Source organism: Hydra vulgaris, chromosome 12 (genome assembly GCF_038396675.1).
Source record: "Hydra vulgaris chromosome 12, alternate assembly HydraT2T_AEP".
In the NCBI taxonomy this organism is placed as follows: domain Eukaryota; kingdom Metazoa; phylum Cnidaria; class Hydrozoa; order Anthoathecata; family Hydridae; genus Hydra; species Hydra vulgaris.
The window spans coordinates 2,577,207-2,600,853 of record NC_088931.1 but is presented as its reverse complement, the minus strand read 5'-3'; the positions used below and the strand labels follow the sequence as shown (position 1 = coordinate 2,600,853).

The window sequence follows — 23,647 nt, the reverse complement described above, 5'->3', positions numbered from 1 at the left end:
TACAGCTTTATTTTGCCGCGATTTCTTAAAATGCTTACCAAATGAAAACATGGTCAAGTTGTCTAAAAAAATTACTTTTAGCGTGACGTACAAGGCGTGCATCTATAAATATATATATATGTGTGTGTGTGTGCGCGCGCGTGTGTGTGTGTGTGTGTATACATATATATGTGTGTGTATATATATATATATATATATATATATATATATATATATATATATATATATTTATATATGTATATATATACAGCGCCGTACTATCGCAAGTGCAACAAGTGCAATCACACTGGGCCCCCTATTAAATAAATTAGAAAAACTTCCATAAATTACTACGAATTAAAGGAAAAAAAATTTTTTTTTAGTTTCTGCACAGGGCCCCCAAAAGTTACAGCACGGCGCTATATATATATATATATATATATATATATATATATATATATATATATATATATATATATATATATATATATGTATATATATATATATATATATATCCTAGCTTTCCGGACCTATAAAATGTGGGTATTTACCAAACCTACTATTTCTATATTTATCTATTCCACACCAATCATTTCTATACCTATTCCTTTTTTACTTTTTTAGTCTTTTTGATATTTTTTACTTTTTGATATTTTTTAGTCAAGTAATTCATTCTGAAAAGTTGCTTAAGAGAAAAATAATTAACATTCAGTGCGCATGTTAATTTTTTTGCGTATACATAGAGCTTATAAGAGATTTATAATTGGGTTTGTTTTTTTCCTAAACATATATCATTGATAGCTCAGTGGTTTATTTTGCTGTCATCACTGTCATTTTGGGAGAGTTGAGACCTCTTAGCATAATAATTTTTTAAATTTTTTCAACCTTATATTTTTATAGCAAAAAAATAATAATATAGCAAAAAAGATTTCTAATTGTTAAAATAAAGTTTTAAAGTTTTCTCATTTTCTAAAGACGTTTACACTTACAGACATTTGTACTTAACGCTATAAAAATTGCATAACTAAAAAGATCTTAGAAAAATCTTTTAAAAACAATAGACGGCGGCCTTCGCTATAAAACGCTCATCTAAAAGTTGAGCCAAAAAAACTTCATATAGTGACGTCAGTTTGTGGTAAAAAAAACTTTTAAATGTCTAGTTTGGTTTTCCATTTTTTGGTTATGGTGCATACAATTGCACAAAAATATATAAAACTGTTACAGATAAATCATTTCACAGATAAGTGTTTGTATTTATTACAATAGTAATAAATAAATAAAGATAAATAAAATTTAAAGAACATTGTAATTACTATAATTAGTTTTTATTAAAATATATCCCATAAAAAATAAATAATAATAGTATAAAAATAAATTATAAAGTATAAAAATAATAATAAAAATAAAGTATAAAAATATTTATAAAAATAAATAGTTTTAAAGAACATTGTAATTACTATAATTAGTTTTTATTAAAATATATCCCATAAAAAATATATTTTTTATAAAAGGAACTTTTCTAAAAAATTTAAACAAAATTTCTAGTTAGTTTTTGTCACAATGTGACATCACATATGCAAAAAATTTTGGCTTCAACAATTTTTGAAAAAGCCGCGTCTTTTCTATTTAATGGTCTAATTAGGCCAAAACATTTTAAACAAAAACTTGCTGCTTTTTTCTAATATCTAAACGACTGTGCTAAGAAGAAGATAATGTAATTTTAGCAATCCGAAATTATCAAGAGTGAGGGGCCAATCTTAAATCGAAGTTTCATATTTTTCGCTTGGATGAGATAATATGTTTTGCGTATTTTCAATTTTTTCAAATACAATACCATAAATACAAAAGTTTAAAACAAAACACCTTGAGCAAAAAAGACTTGTAATTATTAGAAAAGTTATCTTATATTACTCACGATCCTGAAAAAAACAATATCTAAATGGATTTTTTACATTTGCATATAAAATATGTTTATATATGTTGTTTATATATAGGTGCAACTTTATTTCTATGAAATAAAGCTGCGCTTATTAGAGAACCCGCTTGAAAAGCGTGATTAATTACAATCTGTATAAAAGTTTCTTAAATGATTTGTTTTTTAATTACATGCATAAATTTGATAGATCAGTGGTTTAATGCAGTGTCATTTTGCGAAGGTTTCAATCCGCCCCTTAACACGATATATTTTTAATTTTTTCAATCTGGCCATATATATATATAGATATTTATAGGAAAAAATATATATATAGCTAGAAAGACTTGATATTATTAAAATAAAATTTAAAGTTTCTTTTTGCTACAGGCTTTTTTTTTTTTTTTTTTTTTTGCCTCCACAGCAGCACCTTCTGGAGTAGCAAGACTGTGGTATTAAATTTTTTCTTTATTAGGTTTCAGAAAATAATTATTTTATCAGACCATCAGCAGCTTATTAGAAATAATTACCTGAGCACATTAATAGCATAAGTATCTCAATCATGACACATACGCAACAAATTTCTCCTAGTGTTTTGATGTTTTTAGAATTTTTAGCTTTTCTAAAATTTAAAAAAAATTCTTTTGTTAAGTGTATAATATCTTTACATATGTTATGTATGCAATATCTATAAAACTTCATAAGTGTTTTATTTTTTATTTTGAAAAAATCGAAAAGAATTTAAAAAAAGTTGCCAGTGGTAGGATTCGAACCACGGCTTTTTTGTTCAGAAGTTTTGCGAGCTAACCATTTGGCCATGCAGGCATATTGTCTTAAGAAAATTTTATAACTGATAATGAATAGAAAACTTTATAAAACAGTAATAAATGCTATAGATCGAATTTAAGGATATGTTGCCACAATTTTTAAGTGAAAATAAAACTATAAAATGGTTTTATTTTCACTTAAAAAGTTTTAGTATGTTTTAACATTACACAATTTAATGTTTATGTAAGTTAGATTTTGCATACACTTTTGCTGACGTTTTTTTATAAAAATGTGCTGCGACTGTTTCTTGCCATTACCTCGGTTGCAATGGCTGCCAAGTGTGCTGTGTCAAACACTCTCAAAAGGGCACTGCTACTAACAGCACTACTATTAAGTTCGGCAATAATATATAGAAATAGCTAGATTGATAAATAAATTTATCCTTCTCAGCATACCATCATATGTAAGCTACCATCATAAGAATGTAAGAATGTGGTTTGTTAAGTAATATTTTTTAACGGTTATTTGTTAAGTGTGATGTTTCAAGTCGCTGTAAACATTAATGAAGTTTATGTAAAAAGTATTTCAATTAGTTACTATTTAGGTATAGTTTAATTCTGTTAATTAGTATATTTTTTAAAATAGTTTCTTAGATGTTAAACTATATAATTGTTGACATCTAAATCAAGGACATGATTTTTTAATTTAAGATCACCTATAAATCTTATATTTTCTATTGTAATATTGTAAATATTGTAATATTTTATTAGTAATTTTTAATAATTTAGTTTATACATCTATTTTAACAGCATTAGTAATAATATTTAGAATGACATAATGTTGGGTAATTTGTAACAACAAATTTTAATAACAACATTGACTTGTAATTTATATGAAAACTTCTTATACCAAAGTCTTTTGTAATCAACTATGTTAAAGTAGAATAGTAGAATATTTTATTTATTATCATTATTTTTTTTTAAATATAAATATATAATTGTAAGCTAGTATTTAATAAATAGTAAATGTAAGCATAAAGTTATAATATATAAAGTATTATAATTTTTTTTTCTAGCCGCGGCTATCAACCCCTTCTAAATCTTATTTATTTGCCAGGGCCAGGGCTGGAGCCAGGTTTGCAAAAAGTCTAATTTTCAGACGGGGATGGGACCCGGGTCACTTACTAGCTGCGCGGAGAAACAAGTTGGTATTGTTTATATTTAAAATAATATAATTGTGAAAAAATTTATGAGTAAAAGTTATTAAAAATTTCTTTTACTCTTTTTTGTAAGTTAGTATAAATCATCTTTATAAATGAAATAAATTAACAAGTTTTAATGATGCTTTCTGTGAATTAGTTGTCTGGATTTCATACAATTACTAAATTATTAATTTAAAATACAAATTTAAGAAGTTAAGTTATACTAATTTTGGTGCCTTGTAGCATTTTCTATTTTTTATGCTATGTAGTACTACTACTATTTGCTATATGTCTAATTTAAATTTGCTACTTAATTGCTACCGAATGCTACTTCACTGCTGCAATGCGTATGTAAACTGCCAGCAAAGAGTACTTATTTCTATTTTTTAATATACAATTTTAACTTGATTTACATTATTTGTTAAAAATCTTTAAATTGATAAATAATTTCTTTTTTTACTATAAATGTTTTGATAAAATATTTACAGTAAAAAAATATTGTTCTATAACTGAAAATAATCATAACTAAGATTTTTGTCAATAAATAAATTTTTCATAATTTTATATTTTTATTTATAAGAACCATCAATATTAATAATCTTTCTGACAATTGTACCTCTAAAGTGGTTTTAATTACTGATGATACTTTCAATGTCTGCAAGCAAGAATGTGGTTGGCAAAAGTCTTTAAAAAATGTTGTTCACAAATGAGTCACAAAAATACTAAAGAGCAAAACAAGATGATTAGAAGATTTGTGATCATGATGGAACAGAATTCCAAAACACTTATATTTAAGAAAGATGATGTAAAGGTTTTTCAAGCATGAAGGAACAGTTACAGTAAAAAGTTTTAACACCTCAAAAAACAATTCAGTTTTTGCTATTTATTTGTGGTTGGTCTTATACTTCTATTTATAACATTTTTAAGATTTTAAAAAACTTAATAGAAATCTTTGCAGTGCATTCTTTGCATGTAAAGTTATGCAACTTTATGTAAAGACTTATTCAATTAAAAATTTGATTGGATAAATATGAATTAAAATGAATAAAAGTTTTATCTAGTGTAAAAATTTGCTTTTGCTTTATTTTACTAGAAAATACTTTGCTATTAATTTTGTAAACTAAATTTAGATACTGATTAAAGTGAAAAATATTGCAAAAATAAGTAAAAAACTAGTTTTTAATCAAAATTAATAAACTTCTATAGAAATCTCCTAGTAGCTGATGAATTTTATAATACAAATTTGCCTTTACTCAAGGTTGTTCTTGTACTTGTCTTCAATGAAATCAACAACAAATTATCTTTTGAAACTTTCATTAAATAAGAGAGCTGCTCAGTAGTTGTAGAAACAGTTCATAAATACATATCAAAGAACCTGGATGATTGTATCAATCTAGCAAATAGTTTTGCAAAATATTTCTAATTTTCAACAGAAAAGAAGAATGTATTATGGGTTTGGAAAAAGATATAATGATGGAAAAAAAAGAAAAAGATACAATGTTGGAATAACTGATTAATATTATGTTTTTAATCAACTTTTTGGAGTTGATAAAAAAATTACAAATAACAATGAACTTAAGCATCAGTGAGACACTCATTGCAAATGGCTGAAATTAACAAAATATCGTCAATTTAATTGCCATTTCTCATGGTAATATACTAAATATCAAAACCATTTGAGAAATGAAAATTCGGGTAAGAGAAATGTATAGAGAAATGTGTCCCATTGTTAAAAAATTTGAAAATATAAAATACAGTTTGAACTTGTGACAGTTACAATTAAGGCAGAACAGGTTAGCAAAAAATACAGCTTTACATCAAGCCTCCAAGAGAAATTCTATCTTAGCTTGTTTAAAATTACAAGGCGGCTTATTTATTTGTGAACCAGTTGTCAATGAATATATTGAAAAAGAGAATCTGTTTAATGTCAAAACGATTGAAGAATTTATTTTTTGAAGGATTCAAGTCATTGCCATGAAAATCCACTTTATTTAAAATCATAATTATTAATAAAAATACAAAAAATGTCTCACGTTCAAGACATTTAAAGGAATAAGCTAATAATTTAAAGTTTCTACTTGGAAATTGCTCACAACAATCCACAATCACCTACAATTACTTTTTTTTTTAAATTTAGTTTTTAAGATACTTTATTAAGAACTAAGGGTCTTATCACAAAGCACCACAGAAGAGCAATTGAAACTGGAATTTCATACTTCCTTACCCATATCGCTTATCTGGTCATATCGCTTATCTATTGAATCGACATTGAATACCAGACCTCTTGATTCTTAGCAAAAACTCCAACCATGGCTGAGATAAAGTAATTTTGGTTTTGACTTGTTACAAATAATTCTTTATATTGACTAAATTTATGTATAATCCTAATTTTTTGTTTTATTTATAACCACACAATAGTTATGCATTTTATTGATAAAATGAAAAGAGAAATATTTAATATGGGTTCCACTTTATTAATAATAATGGTTTCATTTAATTTAACAATTGACTTATTGTCAAAATAATCACTTTAAATGAAATTGGAGTAGAAAGCTAAATACTAACAACAGAAAGGAAAAAAAAAAAGTAATTCGAAATCAACATTAAAAATTAACTAAGAAAAAGTGGTTTAATTACATAAAATCTATAAAAAATGGATTTTGGACCACCCCATTAAAAAATTTAATTAATTTTCATCTAAATTAAAAACATCTAATTAAATAAGCCTTTCAGGCTTATTTAATTAGATGTTTTTAATTTAGAAAAAAATTCTTTTATAAATAAATTTGTTAATAATTTTATTTTATTAATATCATATAAGTCTTTAGAATGTTTCTTAAATACGCTACCGACTCTTGATTTTTGTAAGGATCCTTAATCATTCTAAAACTAAGAGGTTTTTTTTAAAATTGGTTAACCTTAATTTCAAAAGGTTGAATTAAATAAGTATATTAAATAAAAGGATCATTTGTGATGTAAATAAATCCTTTAAATTCTAATAAAAGAAAATTTGTTTAAAAAAATGTAAAAATTTGTATTATTTTGATTAAGTTCTAGATTTTTTGTTTTTTATAAAATTTTTTGAAATGCTTATGCATTTATGTTTCTTTTGAGACCCAGGTTGACTTATATTTGGAAAGCAATTTTCTTTTCAACATTTTAGGAACCCTTTCAGTTATCAAGGGTTGAAAGAAGTCCCTAAAAATATTTTTATAATAGTTATATTTAATTTTTAAAATTTAGTGTCACATTTTTTTTTCTATTATAGTGGTGGTGGTATATATATAACATATTATAGTGGTGGTGGTGGTGGTGGGGGTTGCAACTAACATTATCTTAATATTAACATCAAACAAATTTGTTTTTGCAACTTTACAACATTTGCAAAAAAAGAAAAAAAGAAAGTGTATCATTTGAAGATTAATATAACTCTGGGACTTGATTTTAAAACAGTTTGTTAAAATGTTTGGCACAATACTTCAACGTGTACCATATATATATATATATATATATATATATATATATATATATATATATATATATATATATATATATATATATATATATATATATATATATATATATATATATATATATATATATATATATATATATATATATATATATACACCAGAAAAATGTACCTATATGCTTCTGTTTTTGTAAAAGTGGTAATTACATGGTATAATGGTCATGCCTATGGCATAAGTTTTCCAGTTATTAATCAGAATGGTGTTGAATTCCATCATACAGTCTATTATGTTTTTATTATTTAGGAATAGTGATGTACCGATAACTACTAATAGGTAATATGATAACATTAAGGATGTAAAATAAATATATAAGAAGTACCTATCAGGAATTAACCATCGGTCATTTAATTTGCTTAACCATCGGCCAATTAATCAACTTATGACATTGATTAATCAGCATTGGACAATGCATTCCCATTGACTAATAGGCCAAACCACTACTGGTGCAGTGTCATACTATATGCATATTACATACCTTTTATTATTATATTTACTATTTATTCCTAATATTAGCCACAGTTGGCTTATGTCATCGGTATATCACTAATAAGGAATAATAATTATACCAACATGAACTAAAAATGTTTAACTTTCTTATTTTAACTTTATTTAGTTGATACCAATCCTCCTTCAACTGAACAGCTTGATTCTGATGATGATGAAACTTTACCAGATTTCAGTAAAATAGTTGAAAACGCAGACAAAACCCGTTCTAGAACTAGTTTTCCTCAGCCTTTTCTTACTGGTATTCCTGAAGAACACCGCAACAATCGACACAGAGTCAATAAGACAGTTTTAAGTGGAATATTTCCTGAGTACACTATTAATGAAGAATCAAGTGACAATGACAGTGAAACTGCAATAGATAAAACTGAATCTTATTGTGATAATAAGCTTACAAATGAAAAACATTTAAGTCTTGAAAATCTTTCTTCTGATTGCAAGATGCTTGAAGATAATCGAGCAAAGAGCTTAACTTCACTCCCAACAATAACATGTGAAGAAAATACTAAGCATCCTGATATAAGAACTCCTAAAATAATTACAAGTAGTCTAAGTGATCCTTCATTGTCAAATGTTCTCTTGAAATCTTCTTCATCGTCATCCCTAAACCCACAAGCCATAACAGCTATAGAAAATAATGAAGTAATTGGTTCGAAGGCTTCATTATCTGCTGAAAAAAAGAAAACACCGAAAGTAGTAAGTTTCTAAAACAAATAATGTCAAAAAACTAGGTAGTTAATGAATTTTGATTCAAGTTATAAGGTTGCTCATTTGTTTATTAAAATGATTTTAAAAATACTTCTTTTAGGAAATGAGAAATTATGTTGTGAATAACTTACTAGAAACTGAGCAATCATACGTCCAAAGTTTAAGTACAATGATAACTGTAAGTATTGTTATTTCAACTATAAAAAAAGTTTTTAGATTTTCAGGCTAGTAATAAAGTTTTCTGAACTCTGCACTGATTTTTGAGCAACTAATTTTATCTGCAGTCACAAAATATCAGGTTGCTATGTTACAAAATATCAGGTTAACATTGCTATGTTTTGTGTGGATTGGGTTCTTGTGGGTGCTTTTAGTGTACAATGCAATATTATTGTTTCAACATTGTTTTTGTTTGAAGGCACAAGTCTATTTCTTGGTTTAGGGTTCCACCTTGAAACTTCCCATCATAAATATTTGAGTGTGTCTTATGGGATTGCATACCAAGATTTAATAATTAAAAATACAACCCTCCAAAACATGAATCTTAAACAATGCTGATACATAAAAAAACAAGTTAATATTACACAGGTACGCTCAACAAAATAAAATATGATTTTCTCAATTGGCACAGCAAATATTTTCTCTTAATAATTCTTATTCGGTCTTATATCGGTCCCACAACCAAGTAGTTGTATCTCTCTACATATATATATATATATATATATATATATATATATATATATATATATATATATATATATATATATTTATATATATATATATATATACATATATATATGTACGTATATATATATATATATATATATGTACGTATATATATATACATATATATATATATATATATTATGTATGTGTATATTATATATATGTATATTATATGTATATTATATATATGTATATATATATATATATATATGTATATATATATGCATATATATATATATATATGTATATTTATATGTATATAATTTAAATTGCTAGTTTAGATGAGCACTCTAATGTTACACTGAAATAGCCTGCTGCTGTGGGCTTCAGTGAACACATCGACTGTCAAATCAAATAGCCTGACTCGCGACAGAGTGCTGCTACATAAACTGAGGGTTTAGGATGGGACAGCAATCTTTTCTTTTTTATTCTTTATTTTTTTGTTTGTTATTTTATTTTTTATCATTCTTCGTTTTTTCTTTTTCTAAAAATGCGGTATGCTATATAAACAAAAATAGTGAGCAAATGCTCATCTAAAACTAGCTATAGAATATATATATATATATATATATATATATATATATATATATATATATATATATATATATATATATATATATACATATATATATACATATATAATTTTAAAAATTTATAAAAATAAATAAGTTTATTTAATGTGCATTTTTCTTAAATTTTTATATATTTATTCTATTTAGTTAATTTTGATCATTGAATTTATCTTTTTGTAAAAAAAGATAAATTCATTACAAAAATTTTTTAAATATTTGTGAAAATGAAACAAATGTAATTGCTACTTTTAATCCCCCTCCCCCAACCCTTGCCTCTCCCTCCCCAGTCGTCTCTTCCCTCCCTTCTCTTCATTCAAAGAAAAGCAAAATTAAACCATATTGTTTGCTAAAAATGAACCATATTGTTTACCATTTAATTATTTATGCTAAGTTTTTAATGTTTAGATTTTTTTTTAGGTTTAATATAGATATTCATCTAAAATTTAGAATAAATATTTAGAAATTCTCAGAACCTTTAAAAAGACCAGAAAACAGTAGCGTTATTGAGCCAAATGTTGTGGATGAAATATTTTATCAAATTCCTGAAATCCTTGAGCATCATGAAATATTTTTAAGCCAGTTAACTGACCGAGTAAATGCGTGGGATAACAATCAAGTTGTTGGTGACTTATTTGTTACATCGGTACTTTGATAATTTTTACATAATTATTTTGTTTCATAGACATTTCTTTTTCTCAGCATCAACATTTGTTTAAAATTTTATATTGTTATATTTAAATATCTTAATGATATATATTTAAATATTTTGATGATATATATTTCAATATTTTAATGATATATATTTCAATATTTTAATGATATATATTTCAATATTTTAATGATATATATTTCAATATTTTAATGATATATATATTTCAATATTTTAATGATATATATTTAAATATTTTAATGATATATATATATATATATATATATATATATATATATATATAATTTTATTTATACAAATATTGTTATAATTTAAAACTAAAAATAAAAATACTCTTTATACATAGTTTACAAAGACGTATTTAATGGATGCCTACAGTAATTTTATTAACAATTTCATACAAGCAAAAGCTGCTATTAGACAGGCTGTAAATTCTCGTCCTCAGTTTGCACGCTTTTTGGAACAATGTACACGAGAAAATCGTGAAAAACTTACTCTTTCTGACTTGCTTATAATGCCTGTACAAAGAATACCTCGATACAAACTACTTCTTTTAGTAAGTTTTAGTAAATTGCAAATATTTTGTTATTTTATTTTGTATATGTACATATATATATATATATATATATATATATATATATATATATATATATATATATATATATATATATATATATATATATATTTATTGTTATCCTAGCATATTTAGATCAGTATTAGCATATTTGTCTCAATATATTTGCACACTTAAAGTTTAAAAATGCTGACTTAGATTCAGATAGTTTTTCAGAAAAAGAAAAAAACAAAGAATAAAGAATAATGCAGACAAAAAATAAAAAGGAGATAAAAATAATAAATAACGGAGATAAAAATTTAAAAAAATATTTTTGTTGTTGTATTAAATGTCCTTTATACGTACATGGATAGCTGCCCAAATTGGAATTCTCAGTTGCTAAATATACTGAAGCCTTTGGATGAAATTTTAGTATCTACATTTATTGATGTATTTATATAATAATTATAATTTTTACAATATGCAACAAATCATGAAAATGGTTTCTGTTTTTTAATTTCTATAATTATTGTTTTAGAAACAATTTTTTTTTTTATTGAGTTTTTTTTTAAGTTTCCCTGTATGATCCTCTGCTTTTAACTTTCCCTGTATGATCCTCTATTATATTAAGTTTTCCCTGTATGTATGATCCCTGTATGATCCTCTATTATATTTTGTTAGTAACCCTGTTTAGCTTTTGTTTTAAAACATTATTTATTAGTCTCCCTGTTATCTCACTGTAATATATTGTTTGTATCTTGAATTGTTGTTTGTACAGAATATACAAAATAGAAAACTTATATAGTAAATTTTTTATTTTTTTCTTATCTTGTTATGAATTAAATCTTTGCTTTTATAATTTATTATATATTAATGTATATTATATTGTTTTTATTGTTGTTTAAATCTTTATCTATTATTTTTATTGTTTTCGTGACACTTTTGTTTTATAACGATAAGTTTATTATCTTTCAGATGCAGCTATCAGTTTTAAAGTTATCTTTCTTATCTTTTTTTAATTTTATTTTCTATTTTCTCATTATTTTATTATGCCGTGTTTTACATGTTCTTGTCATTGTGTATTCATGTGTTGTTTATTTTTCCTCTCATTTTTCCTCAAAATATTAGTTTTGCATAATTTCAGGAGAAATTTGGCATAATTTTGGGAGAGATTTGGCATAATTTTGGGAGAGGTTTGGCATAATTTTGGGAGAGATTTGGCATAATTTTGGGAGAGATTTGGGTTTTGGTTTTTTTCTCTAGCCCTTTTATTCAAGTAATGTCTTGGATGATGATGGTTAAAGGAGATGATGAAGGCAGCAAAAATGCTCCCCTGGAAAGTGCTGCCACCTTTTATTATTTTTATTTTACATGGGACTTAAAGTTGCCACATTTATTTATATATATATATATATATATATATATATATATATATATATATATATATATATATATATATATATATATATATATATATATATATATATATATATATATATATATATATATAGATTTGTATCTATTTACATATATATGTATATATATATCAGGGGCTATTCTAGACTGTTTTTGACATGGTCAACTGTATTTGGGCGCTGCCTAAATAAAAAATTGAGGGCCTTTTTTTAATGTTTGTTATGGCAAATTCTTTTTTTTTTTGCAAGAAATTATTGCCGATTTTCGGCAAACATTGTGATTTGCATTGTTTCTGTTATTAATATAATAACCATTTATTTTGCGCATCATTATAACATGAATTTGTATTGGGTAGAGTGTTAGCACTTTTTTTAAAATTGTTATAGTGGTCTGTTTAGAGCTCAGGGTGTTTTATTCTTGTGTACTAGTTCAATTTAATTTTCGTGCAAAATAACAATTGAATTTATATTTATTGAGCATTAAAATTCTTTTAAATTTTCTTTCTTAATTTCAAATTTCAATTGCAAAATTATTTGAATAACTGAATTTTAGAAGACTAAAATTTTTTTTGTTAAGTAGATTTCTTTTTTTAAGAAAAATTTTTTAAAACAACTTGTGCATTTATAGAAAATGTTTAATTTTGATATTGCTTTAAACAAAATGAAAATGTAAAAAAAATGGTATTGCATTTTTTATATTCTATTTGAGATTTCTTGTTAAAATAATTTTTAGTTTGAAACTTATTATGTGTTAACTTACAAAATATAAATTGAAACATTTGTATTGCAAACTTTTGCAAGCCTTTTAGTATGTTAAATAAATTTAATAGTTGAGTAACTAAACTGTAGTAACTGGTTATTTTGATTAAGTTTATAGGTAAATTTATTGTGATGTACTTTATCCATCAAGTAAATCAAACTAATTATAATTTTAAAATTGGCTTTAAAGTAATATAAGTTCAAAAGTGTTTTATGGTGAATGAAAATCTCTGCTCAAGAGAGCAAAAGATAAATTTAGTGTCATGTACTTTATGACCCCTATTAAAAAACTTAGACTAAAACATTCTATACTTTTAAGAATTGCCAAAAAAAATTCTATATTAGAAAAAAATAAATGAATAACAAAAAATAGTACTAAAAATAAAGGAGTGAAAAGCAATACGCTTAATTCGAGCTCTAAAGCTCAAATTAAGTGTATCAGTTTCTAAGCTAAATTGTATATCGGTTTTAAAGCTCTAAAGCAAGCCTCAATGGAAAGTTTAAAAAATTTATAATAATAACCACAATTGCACTTTAAAAAACAGCAATCATTAATTTTTAGTTTTGTTAAATATTATAAATACCTTATATACTCTTTTTTAATATCTTAATAGTGATAACTTATATTTTAGGATATGTTAAAATACACACCTGAGAATCACCCCGATTATGAAAATATACATTTAGCCATTGAAGAGATTGAAGCTCTTGCTGACAGAATGAATAAAGGTGAAATGGATGCTGATCAGGCTGAGCGAGATATAGAACGGTTAAGAGACATTGAAAATACAATTGAGGGAGTTCAAGATCTTGTGACAGCATCAAGACGGTTTGTTAGACAAGATCTTGTTGCAGAAAAAGAAGGCGCACAAACAAAGAAAGATCGCTGCTTATTTTTATTTTCTGATCTTTTAATATGTACAACTCAGAGGCGTAAAAATAATGCCTTAAGAAGGGGTTCATTAGGGCTATTTACAGGACAATCTGCAGCAGATATGAATCGATACAAGTTTTTATGGAAGGTTCATCTTGATGATGTGGAAATTTCAAAAGGTTTTTTTTTTATTGAATTTAAAATTAATCTGTATATTTAGGACTTTTTTTATTTTTTTATGCAGTAGTAATCAAATTCAGCTTAAGTTGCATTAGTCAGAGGGCATTGGTGTTCTTTTTTCATGTTACTGGTGTAAAATTTAAAAAGAAAGTTAAAAACTAATAGGCTATGGATCTTTACCCCCTTAGATACCCCATCTTTAATCAGAGCCTGGTGGAAGAAAAAAAAATTATATTTTCATTTGCAGATGTGATATACTTAAATACTGCACCTAAAGGAACAAATAATATTTTAGTAAGTTTAAACTTATGTAATTTTTGGATGCCTTGCCACACTCTCTATCATTTATTAATTTGTAGATTTTTTTAGCTTGTTTTTCTAGGATAATCAATATATTCTAAGAATAATTTCCACTAAGGGTCAATATTTTACCAGGGTAATCAATATCTAGCTTAAATCAATATGTATATTGTTCTTTTCATTTAAAAAATGCAATCAACCCTTTTAAAAAATCAAATCTCATATGAAAAAGATATCCTTAAAAAGATATTGTTCTCATCAATGGACTTATTTCACAAAATTCTACTCTTACATCCAAGACATTTTTTTTAATTTCAAAAACAAAATGAACATGTTCTTTTTATTTAAACAGAAAATATTTTTTTCAAAGAACTTACTTTTATGCTTATTTTTTTTAAAAATCATAAATACTAATCTCATATGGAGGTATGAGGCAGGAATCTTGTAATTTGACCAATGGAGGATGAATAATGTTAGAGTAGTCTTTTGCCATATTAGGTTTTGATCCGGCTGCAACAAAAGTACTGTAGCTTTGTTTGATTGAGAAAAAAGTTGTGGTATCTACACAGCCAAGTTATCTGAACTTATTGGCAATGTGACAGAATGCTACACAAATTGTTTTGCCAGTGTATGCCAGCATAAACTTATTTGTTAAGGACTTTAGTTTTCATCTTTTACACTATCAGTGCTGATGACTCCCAGTTGAAATTTTAGTAGAATTTTGAAATTTTGTGAAATAAGTCATGTATTATTGGTTTAATTAGTATTTAAGTAATCTATTATTGGTATAATAAAGACATGTTTGTAGGTTTTGGCCCAAAGTTTTTGAAAATTTTGTACACAGTATATCTTAGTCCTCTAATTGAGTTCTCTGTTTCAGTTTGGTTACCATTTACATAAGCTGAAATAAAATTATTAGAAAAACTGAAATAAAATTATTAGAAAGCATTCAGCATGTGGTATCCCTATTTTCACAAGAATGATCTTTTTTTTTTTTAATTATTCACCTCCCCAAGGCCGTGAGGGCCACTACAGTCAAGGAGGTTTTAACCTTTTTTTTGTGGTTATAACCCTCTCTCAACTCTATAACTCTGAAACACGAACCTCGATGAACAAGGTCGCTGTGCGGAGAAACAAGTTGAGCACGGTACTACCAGGGATGTGGTGGGGATCAAACTCGGACCTTATAGCTTAGAGGCAAGCGCTCTACCACTACACCACTACTGTATCTTCAATTTAAAAATATGGCATGAAAAGAAAGACTGAAAGTAATTGGATCAACAACATTGGAAAAAAGATATAAAAGAGGAGCTTTGATTCAGATATTTGAAAGTTGTGTAAAATTGTATAATCGACGTATAAAAGAAAATATAAAAGAAATCTGAATTCAAAAGTTAACTGTGTAAAATTGTATAATCGACCAGTTTTCAAATCTAATGACAAGAGGTCAGAGAATGAAATTAATTATGTTGGGGTCCAAATTAATGTATGAAAATAATTAAACATAAGCAAATAAATTTAAAATTTAATTTAAAAATTTTTATGAAATCTTGTGTTATAAAAAATACTGTTTATAACTAGTTACACCAAATCTTGATATAATAAATAAAATAACAATAATTAAAGCTTAAACCTTTAATTTATTCTAAATAGAACTTTCAAGTACACCTATTGTCAATAAAATGACAAGAATATAATATACACATAATTTACAAGTTCTGTAATTATATTTTGTACATGCACAAGCAATACTGAGAAGCTTTACTATTGAAGTCAGAGTCACGAATTTGTTTCGCGACCCCAACTGCGCTAAAAATGTTGCAACTCCATTCCACAGCCCTGATTATAAATACTCAAACTTTTTTATTGAAATAAAACTAACATCATAATAACTAATAATGACATTATCAATTACACCAATATAGTTAATTACTTTAAAAGAGAAAACAACATGGCTAAGAGAAAAAAGTTCAAAATTGAAGAAAAAGATATTATCTTTGTGAAAAACTCTGTATCATACAAAGAAGAACAATGTAAAAAAATTATAGCAAAAGGATAACCAACCGGAAAATCACCACTCTGAAAGGCTTGGTTCACCACTTGGCTCAACAATGGCTCACCACTCTGAATGGCTTGGCTCTAGTGTCAGTGATTCTGCAGGCATTAAAGCCCACAACTTTTGCCTTTCTCAATCCCTAACTCAAATAGTCAACTTTCCAACTCGCTTTCCAGACAACCCGAATCATTTATCTTCTCTACTCAACTTATGTCTTGTTTCTGATCCTAGTCAGTGCTCAATTTCTCCACATTCACCCTTAGGTGCTTCTGATCACAGTTTGATCTCTCCAAAACTAATATCTCATTCTTCTTCATCACCTGAATCCCCCTATTATCGAACCTCTTACAACTACAGTAAAGCTGACTGGGATTCTTTTGGTGATGGCCCTTGGGTGGAAATCTTTTGTCTTCCTGTCGACAAATGTGCTTCTTACATAACTTTGTGGATTAAGGCTGGCATTGAATCTTTTGTTCCCTCTCGATGATTCCAGGTCAAGCCTCACTCTCCTCCATGGTTTTCCTCACACTGTGCTGTTGCGATTGCCAATCGAAACTGTTACTTCCATATTTATCAGCAAAACAATTCTCCAGAAATCAGTCGTCTGTTTATTACTGTTAGAAACCATTGTAAAAAGGTTTTATCTAACACCAAAGCCCGCTATTCTCAGGTTATGAAATCTTGTATCATCTCAAAATTTAGGCGCTTGTGACTTCTGGAGAATCTTTAATAGTATTAATAATAAGGGCAAATCTTTAATTCCATCTCTCTTGTATGGTTCAGACTTTGTCACCTCACCTAAAGACAAAGCTGAATTCTTTGCTAAAAACTTTTCATCAATATCTCTTGATTCCACTAGTTGCGTTTTTCCTGATAGTGCCAACAAACAGGTTGATCCATTGCTTGACATTCGTATCACTCCAGCTTCTGCATCTGTAAAGTGATTTCTTGCCTAGACTCTTCTACAGCTTACATACCTGTTATAGTCTTGCAGAAGTGTTCTCCGGAGCTGTCATCTATACTCTCAAAACTATTCAACAAGTGGTTATCAGAGTTTTCCAGCCTGCTGGAAAGCGGCATCTGTTATCCCTATCTTTAAAAATTCTGAAGAGCGATCTGATTCGTCTAACTACCGTCCCATTAGTCTTCTTCCTATCATAAGCATGGTTTTTGAATCTTTAATTAACAAACACTTAATTTCTCATCTTGAGTCTAATAACTTACTTTCTGACCATCAATATGGATTTCGATCTTCTTGTTCTACAGCTGATTTGCTAACAGTAATAACTGATAGGTTTTATCATGCATTAAGGTGGAGAGGTTAAGGTCGTCGCTCTTGACATTTCAAAAGCTTTTGATAAAGTTTGGCATGCCGGTCTTCTCCATAAGCTTTCTTCTTATGGTGTATCTGGCAACACCTTTAAAATTATTGAATCCTTACTTTCCAATCGTAGTATGAAAGTTTTCCTCAATGGACAGCACTCTTCTTCTTTTTCTGGGCTTCAGTGGTTCCTCAAGGTTCTATCCTTGGCACTATACTCTTTTTAATTTACATTAACGATCTTCCAGATATTCTCACATCTAAGGTGGCATTGTTTGCTGATGATACTACCATTTATCTTGTCGTGATAAGAAACCAACACTCTCTGATTGCTTGGAGGGGGCATTTGAGCTTGAAAAGGATCTCACTTCTGCTACAGCATGGGACTCACAGTGACTAGTGAACTTCAATACAGATAAAACTCAATTTTTTTCATTATCGCAATAATTTAGATCTTCCTATATTTATGAACGGTGATGTACTCGATGAGTCATCTACTCTTCATCTTCTAGGATTAACTCTTACTTCCAATCTTTCTTGGAAACCATATATCAAATCAGTTGCAAAATTTCTCTTTATCGAGTTCGACACTTTCTTACTTCGGATTCTATTCTCCATCTCTATAAATCTCAAATCCGACCTTGTATGAAATACTGTTGCCATATCTGAGGTGGATCTTCTAATGATGCCTTTTCTCTTTAAGACAAGGTGCAAAAACGCATTGTAAACATAGTTGGTCCTGCTCTAGCAGCCAACCTCCAACCATTATCATATCGTCATAATGTTGTTTCTCTTTCTCTTTTCTACAAATACTATAATGGGAACTGCACTAAAGAGCTAGTGTCTCTTGTGCCATCTACTAAAATTCATTCTCGTGTTACTTGTCATTCAATTAAGTGTCATCCTTTTTCTGTGACTGTTACTAAGTGCTCCAAAAACGCTTATTCGTCTAGTTTTTTTTCCTTGAACATCAGCTCTTTGGAATTTGCATCCTTCAGCTTGCTTTCCTGATTCATATAATTTGCAATCCTATAAGTTGTCCGTCAATCGTTATCTTGCTCAACAACCTTCATCTTTTCTCTTTCAGTAACTTCCAACTTTAATTAGTGGTTGCTTGCAGCCTTACTTTTAAATTGTGGCACCTTAAAAGGCTTTTACCATCACAAAATTTAATCAAACAAAAGTAATGTATACATCTTCCTAATTGAAGAATTTCTTCTATATAGGTTAACAGTATTACATGTTATATTATTTCTCAATACTTTTTTATTTAAATAAAGTTTAAGTAAAAGTGACATGAAGTAGTGACAAAAAGTACACTCACTTACTCCATGTACCAAATAGATGAATATATTTTTAAATATACATTATAATATATGAATATAGAATTATACGTAATCAGCCTTGAAAATAGAGTTGGTATTTCACTCTGCTGGCCTAAAGATGTCTGAGATCAGTAGTTTTTTGCAGCCTTGTTTCTACGTATTTGCAGCCTTGTTTCTACATACGGGCCCACTTTTTTTCTAAAGGACTTTTTTTTTTTAAAGAAAATTCTAGATATAGAGGACTATTTCAAAAAATTGGCAATTGTGCCCCTCCACTTTGAAACCTGTCATCAGCCCTGTATTGTGAAACATTTGTGTTAAAAATATGCGCCAATCTAATTTTTTCTAATTCTGAGAGGTAATGTTATTTATTTTTTTTCAATTTTGTTTGTGATTGTTTTTAAAATATTTTTTTTAATATTCTTTCACTTTTTGCAATAAAAAGTATCTTTTTATCTAACACAGTTTTTTTCTAACATTTTGGAATTTTGTTCTCTTTTTTTTTGTTTTTTTTGTTTTTGGGATTTCAATATTTATTTAATATTCTTGATAATTTTTGTTGTACTTCTTTATTTGGTGTCATATGTGGTGTCATTGCTTTACTTACTTGGTGTCATATGTGGTGTTTCTGCTTTACTTACTTGGTATCATACGTAGTGTCTTTGCTTTACTTACTTGGTGTTATATGTGGTGTCATTGCTTTACTTACTTGGTGTCATATGTGGTGTTTCTGCTTTATTTACTTGGTATCATATGTAGTGTCTTTGCTTTACTTACTTGGTGTTATATGTGGTGTCATTGCTTTACTTACTTGGTGTCATATGTGGTGTTTCTGCTTAATTTACTTGGTATCATATGTAGTGTCTTTGCTTTACTTACTTGGTGTTATATGTGGTGTCATTGCTTTATTTACTTGGTGTCATATGTGGTGTTTCTGCTTTATTTACTTGGTATCATATGTAGTGTCTTTGCTTTACTTACTTGGTGTTATATGTGGTGTCATTGCTTTACTTATTTGGTGTCATATGTGGTGTTGTGGCTTTATAAAATTTTTAATTTCTTACAATAATTATCACTAACTTTTGTTGATTTTTATTATATTTAAATCAAGAGTAATTTGAATTAAAAAAAAAAAAATTTCAGCAGAGTTTTTTCTTCTTTTGTTACTTTGATAATAAAGACCTTTTAGTTTCTTCTTGTTAGTTTCTCTGTCTTTCCTAGTTATGCTGTTTTAGCAGTAGTAATATTTATTATCATTATTATATTACATAAATTTTGATTTTATTGATATTGTTTATCTTATCGATATATAAAGTGTGTGAAATTTTAAATCATGTTTATTGTATCAATTTGTATAAAATATTTTACCATTTATCTTTTAATTTATGTAGCAATCATTTTGTATAATATGTTTTACCATGTATTTTTTAATTTGTGTAGCGACTAATTCACAGGCTATAATTAATAACAGTGAAATTGACAAGCTAGAGGAAGATCTCCATAAACTGAAAATAATTTTGGCAAATATTGAAACACTATATACACCTCATCATGTAAGCAAATTTTTCCTAACATTTCTCAACAGTATTTTTTTAACATAGTCCAACTATTGATAGTCTGAAATAATTTATTTATTCTTTATTAGAATGTAGAAGGATCCATTAGAGAGTTAACAAATGATGTGAGACAACGAATTCAGGAACAGCAGTATATAGCTATGCAATCTCAAACTCCATATAAGGCAAGAATCGATCTACAAGCATTAACAGAGTAAGATAGTGAAATTGAGTGATTATTTATGAGAGTATTTTTTAAATAAATTTCTTTTAAATATCTTTTTTTTATGCACAAATTATAATGCATTAACTAAAAGTAACTATAATGCATTAGTTATAATTAGTAAGTGACTGTGACCATAGCTCTAACTAAATATGGAGATTTTAACAACCTTTTTGTGGCCACAGCTAAATAACTGTATAAGCAGTTTTTTTCTCTTTTTTTTAATTTAAATTCACTTCCCTAAGGCTGTAACCAGAGAGGGTATTTTAGCATTTTATTTTAGTCGAGGAGCGACTTTTCAATTTTTTAAACTTTTAACTCTAGAACACAGGAATTAATTTTATTGTGTGTATGTATATATATATATATATATATATATATATATATATATATATATATATATATATATATATATATATATATATATATATATATATATATATATACACTGCCGCTCATGGAAGTTAGGACAGTGGAGATTTTTTCGAAAAAGCAAAGTTAATATATAATTACGTTATAGAATTTTTAATTTATATTAATAAAAATTATATTTTTTATACATTTTCAATATAAAAAATATTATTAGTCAGTTTTATGTAATAAAAATGTACAAAAACCATTATAATAATTAAATTTAATTTTCATCAAAAAAACCACCCTTTGATTTAATAACTGCTTTAGCTATTCTCGGCATTTTTTCAATTAATTTTCTAATTGTTTCGTTTTGAATATTATTCCATTCCTGTTCTATAATGTTCCATAAATGAGATTTTGATGTTGGACATACAGTTCTAATTTTTCTATCCAGTTCATCCCATAGTAACTCAATGGGGTTGAGGTCTGGGCTTTGGGGAGGCCAGGTCATTACACGTAATACATTTTCAGCTTTTTTTGATTCTAAATAATTTCTATATAATAATGCAGTATGTTTAGGAACATTATCATGCATTAGAATAAAATTATCTTCGATTAATCGAAGTCCCGAAGGAATTGCACTTGTTTCCAGGATATCACTATAATGTTTTGCTCTCATTATACCATCGATTTTATGCAAATATCTCACTCCATCCAGAGAGAAACAACCCCAAACTATCACAGAGCCTTCACCATTTTATACTGTTGGAACCAGACATTGAGTTAGCATTTTTTCTTCAGCAGATCTTCTAACGTAAACTCTTCGCTTATTTCTGAAAACTTCAAATTTTGACTCATCGATCCAGAGTACTTGTTTCCATTCATCCATTGTCCAATTTTTGTGGAGCTGTGCTCAACAGTCAATCTCTTCTGTCGATTAACTTTTCGTAGATATGGTTTTCGGATAGCAACACGACCATGCAAATTAGCTTTTTGCAATCTTCGTTTGATTGTAATGGCAGAAACTTTTTTTTCTCAATCACAGTTGAAAATAGCTGTTATTTGTGGAGCAGTTAACATTCGATTACGCTTACTGATGATTTTTATACGTCGGTCATCAGTTTTTGTTGTTATGCGAGAAGGACCTGGAAGATTTCTGTCTTCCAAACTTCCAGATTCTCGATATAGACGAATCGTATAGCTAACTGTTGATTTACTCAGATTTAATTTTTCAGCTATTTTTCTAACTGTATAGCCTTCTTGAAGCAAAGTGAGTATTGCTGTCCTTTTTTCAACACTTATTGGCTTACCATTAGGCTTTTTTTTTCAATATTTTGAATTTACACTAAAAAAATAATTTTTAATTTTACCTTTGAACTTCTGCACTTGAAATTTTTAAAACACTAACACAAAATATCTGCAAAAACACAGAAAACAATAGAAATACTTGTTAAATGACAAACTTAAAAGATTTGAGTTGATAATGTAAAATACAGGTTTATATGTGACCTCTAATATGTTTCTGCGTTCTCTGTTTATTTATTTACAATGATAAGACTTTTACTTGTGAGTACAATTTATGTTATTTTAAATGTTAGTTATTTTAATATATTTACATTAAAATAACTTAATTTAGAATTTTTTGGATACAAATTTTATTTAACTTGATTTATTTTTATATAAACATAAATTTTACTAATATAAGTAAATAATGTATAACGCAATTACATTTTAATATTGCTCTTTTGAAAAAATATTTTTTGTCCTAACTTCCGTGAGCGGCAGTGTATATATATATATATATATATATATATATATATATATATATATATATATATATATATATTATTGTAGCAATAATCTTTGAAAATAATTATGTATACAAAGAACATATTTAATCGATAATAATAAAAAAGTTTTATGGTACCTCAATTTTTGGCCCCTGCATATTTGGAGCCTTGCGTTTTTATTGTAAAAATACCCTTTTATTTGCATATTCATGCAATATGGATATATATGTATATAGCAACGAGTTTATAAAATATTTTCTTTACTATTTTTATCTAAATTCATATTCATCAACAAATTTCAAGTTTCATGCAATAATCTCTTAGTGTTCAGCTTTTATGACCCTGCATTGTTTACAGCCCCCTCGAATTGA

The 23,647-nt window shown here is 27.0% G+C and overlaps 1 protein-coding gene across 2 annotated transcripts in view; it reads left to right on the top strand.

Annotated features, from left to right (window-relative positions):
• LOC100215348 (MATH and LRR domain-containing protein PFE0570w) overlaps nucleotides 1–23,647 on the top strand; it is a 50,147-nt gene that overhangs the window by 15,984 nt on the left and 10,516 nt on the right. For both annotated transcript variants that reach the window (XM_065811235.1, XM_065811236.1), the window contains exons 3-9: nucleotides 8,007–8,593; nucleotides 8,706–8,783; nucleotides 10,361–10,543; nucleotides 10,917–11,126; nucleotides 13,930–14,350; nucleotides 20,794–20,906; nucleotides 20,999–21,123. In XM_065811235.1, coding sequence (XP_065667307.1) covers nucleotides 8,007–8,593; nucleotides 8,706–8,783; nucleotides 10,361–10,543; nucleotides 10,917–11,126; nucleotides 13,930–14,350; nucleotides 20,794–20,906; nucleotides 20,999–21,123 — 1,717 coding nt within the window. The remainder of the gene's footprint in view (nucleotides 1–8,006; nucleotides 8,594–8,705; nucleotides 8,784–10,360; nucleotides 10,544–10,916; nucleotides 11,127–13,929; nucleotides 14,351–20,793; nucleotides 20,907–20,998; nucleotides 21,124–23,647) is intronic.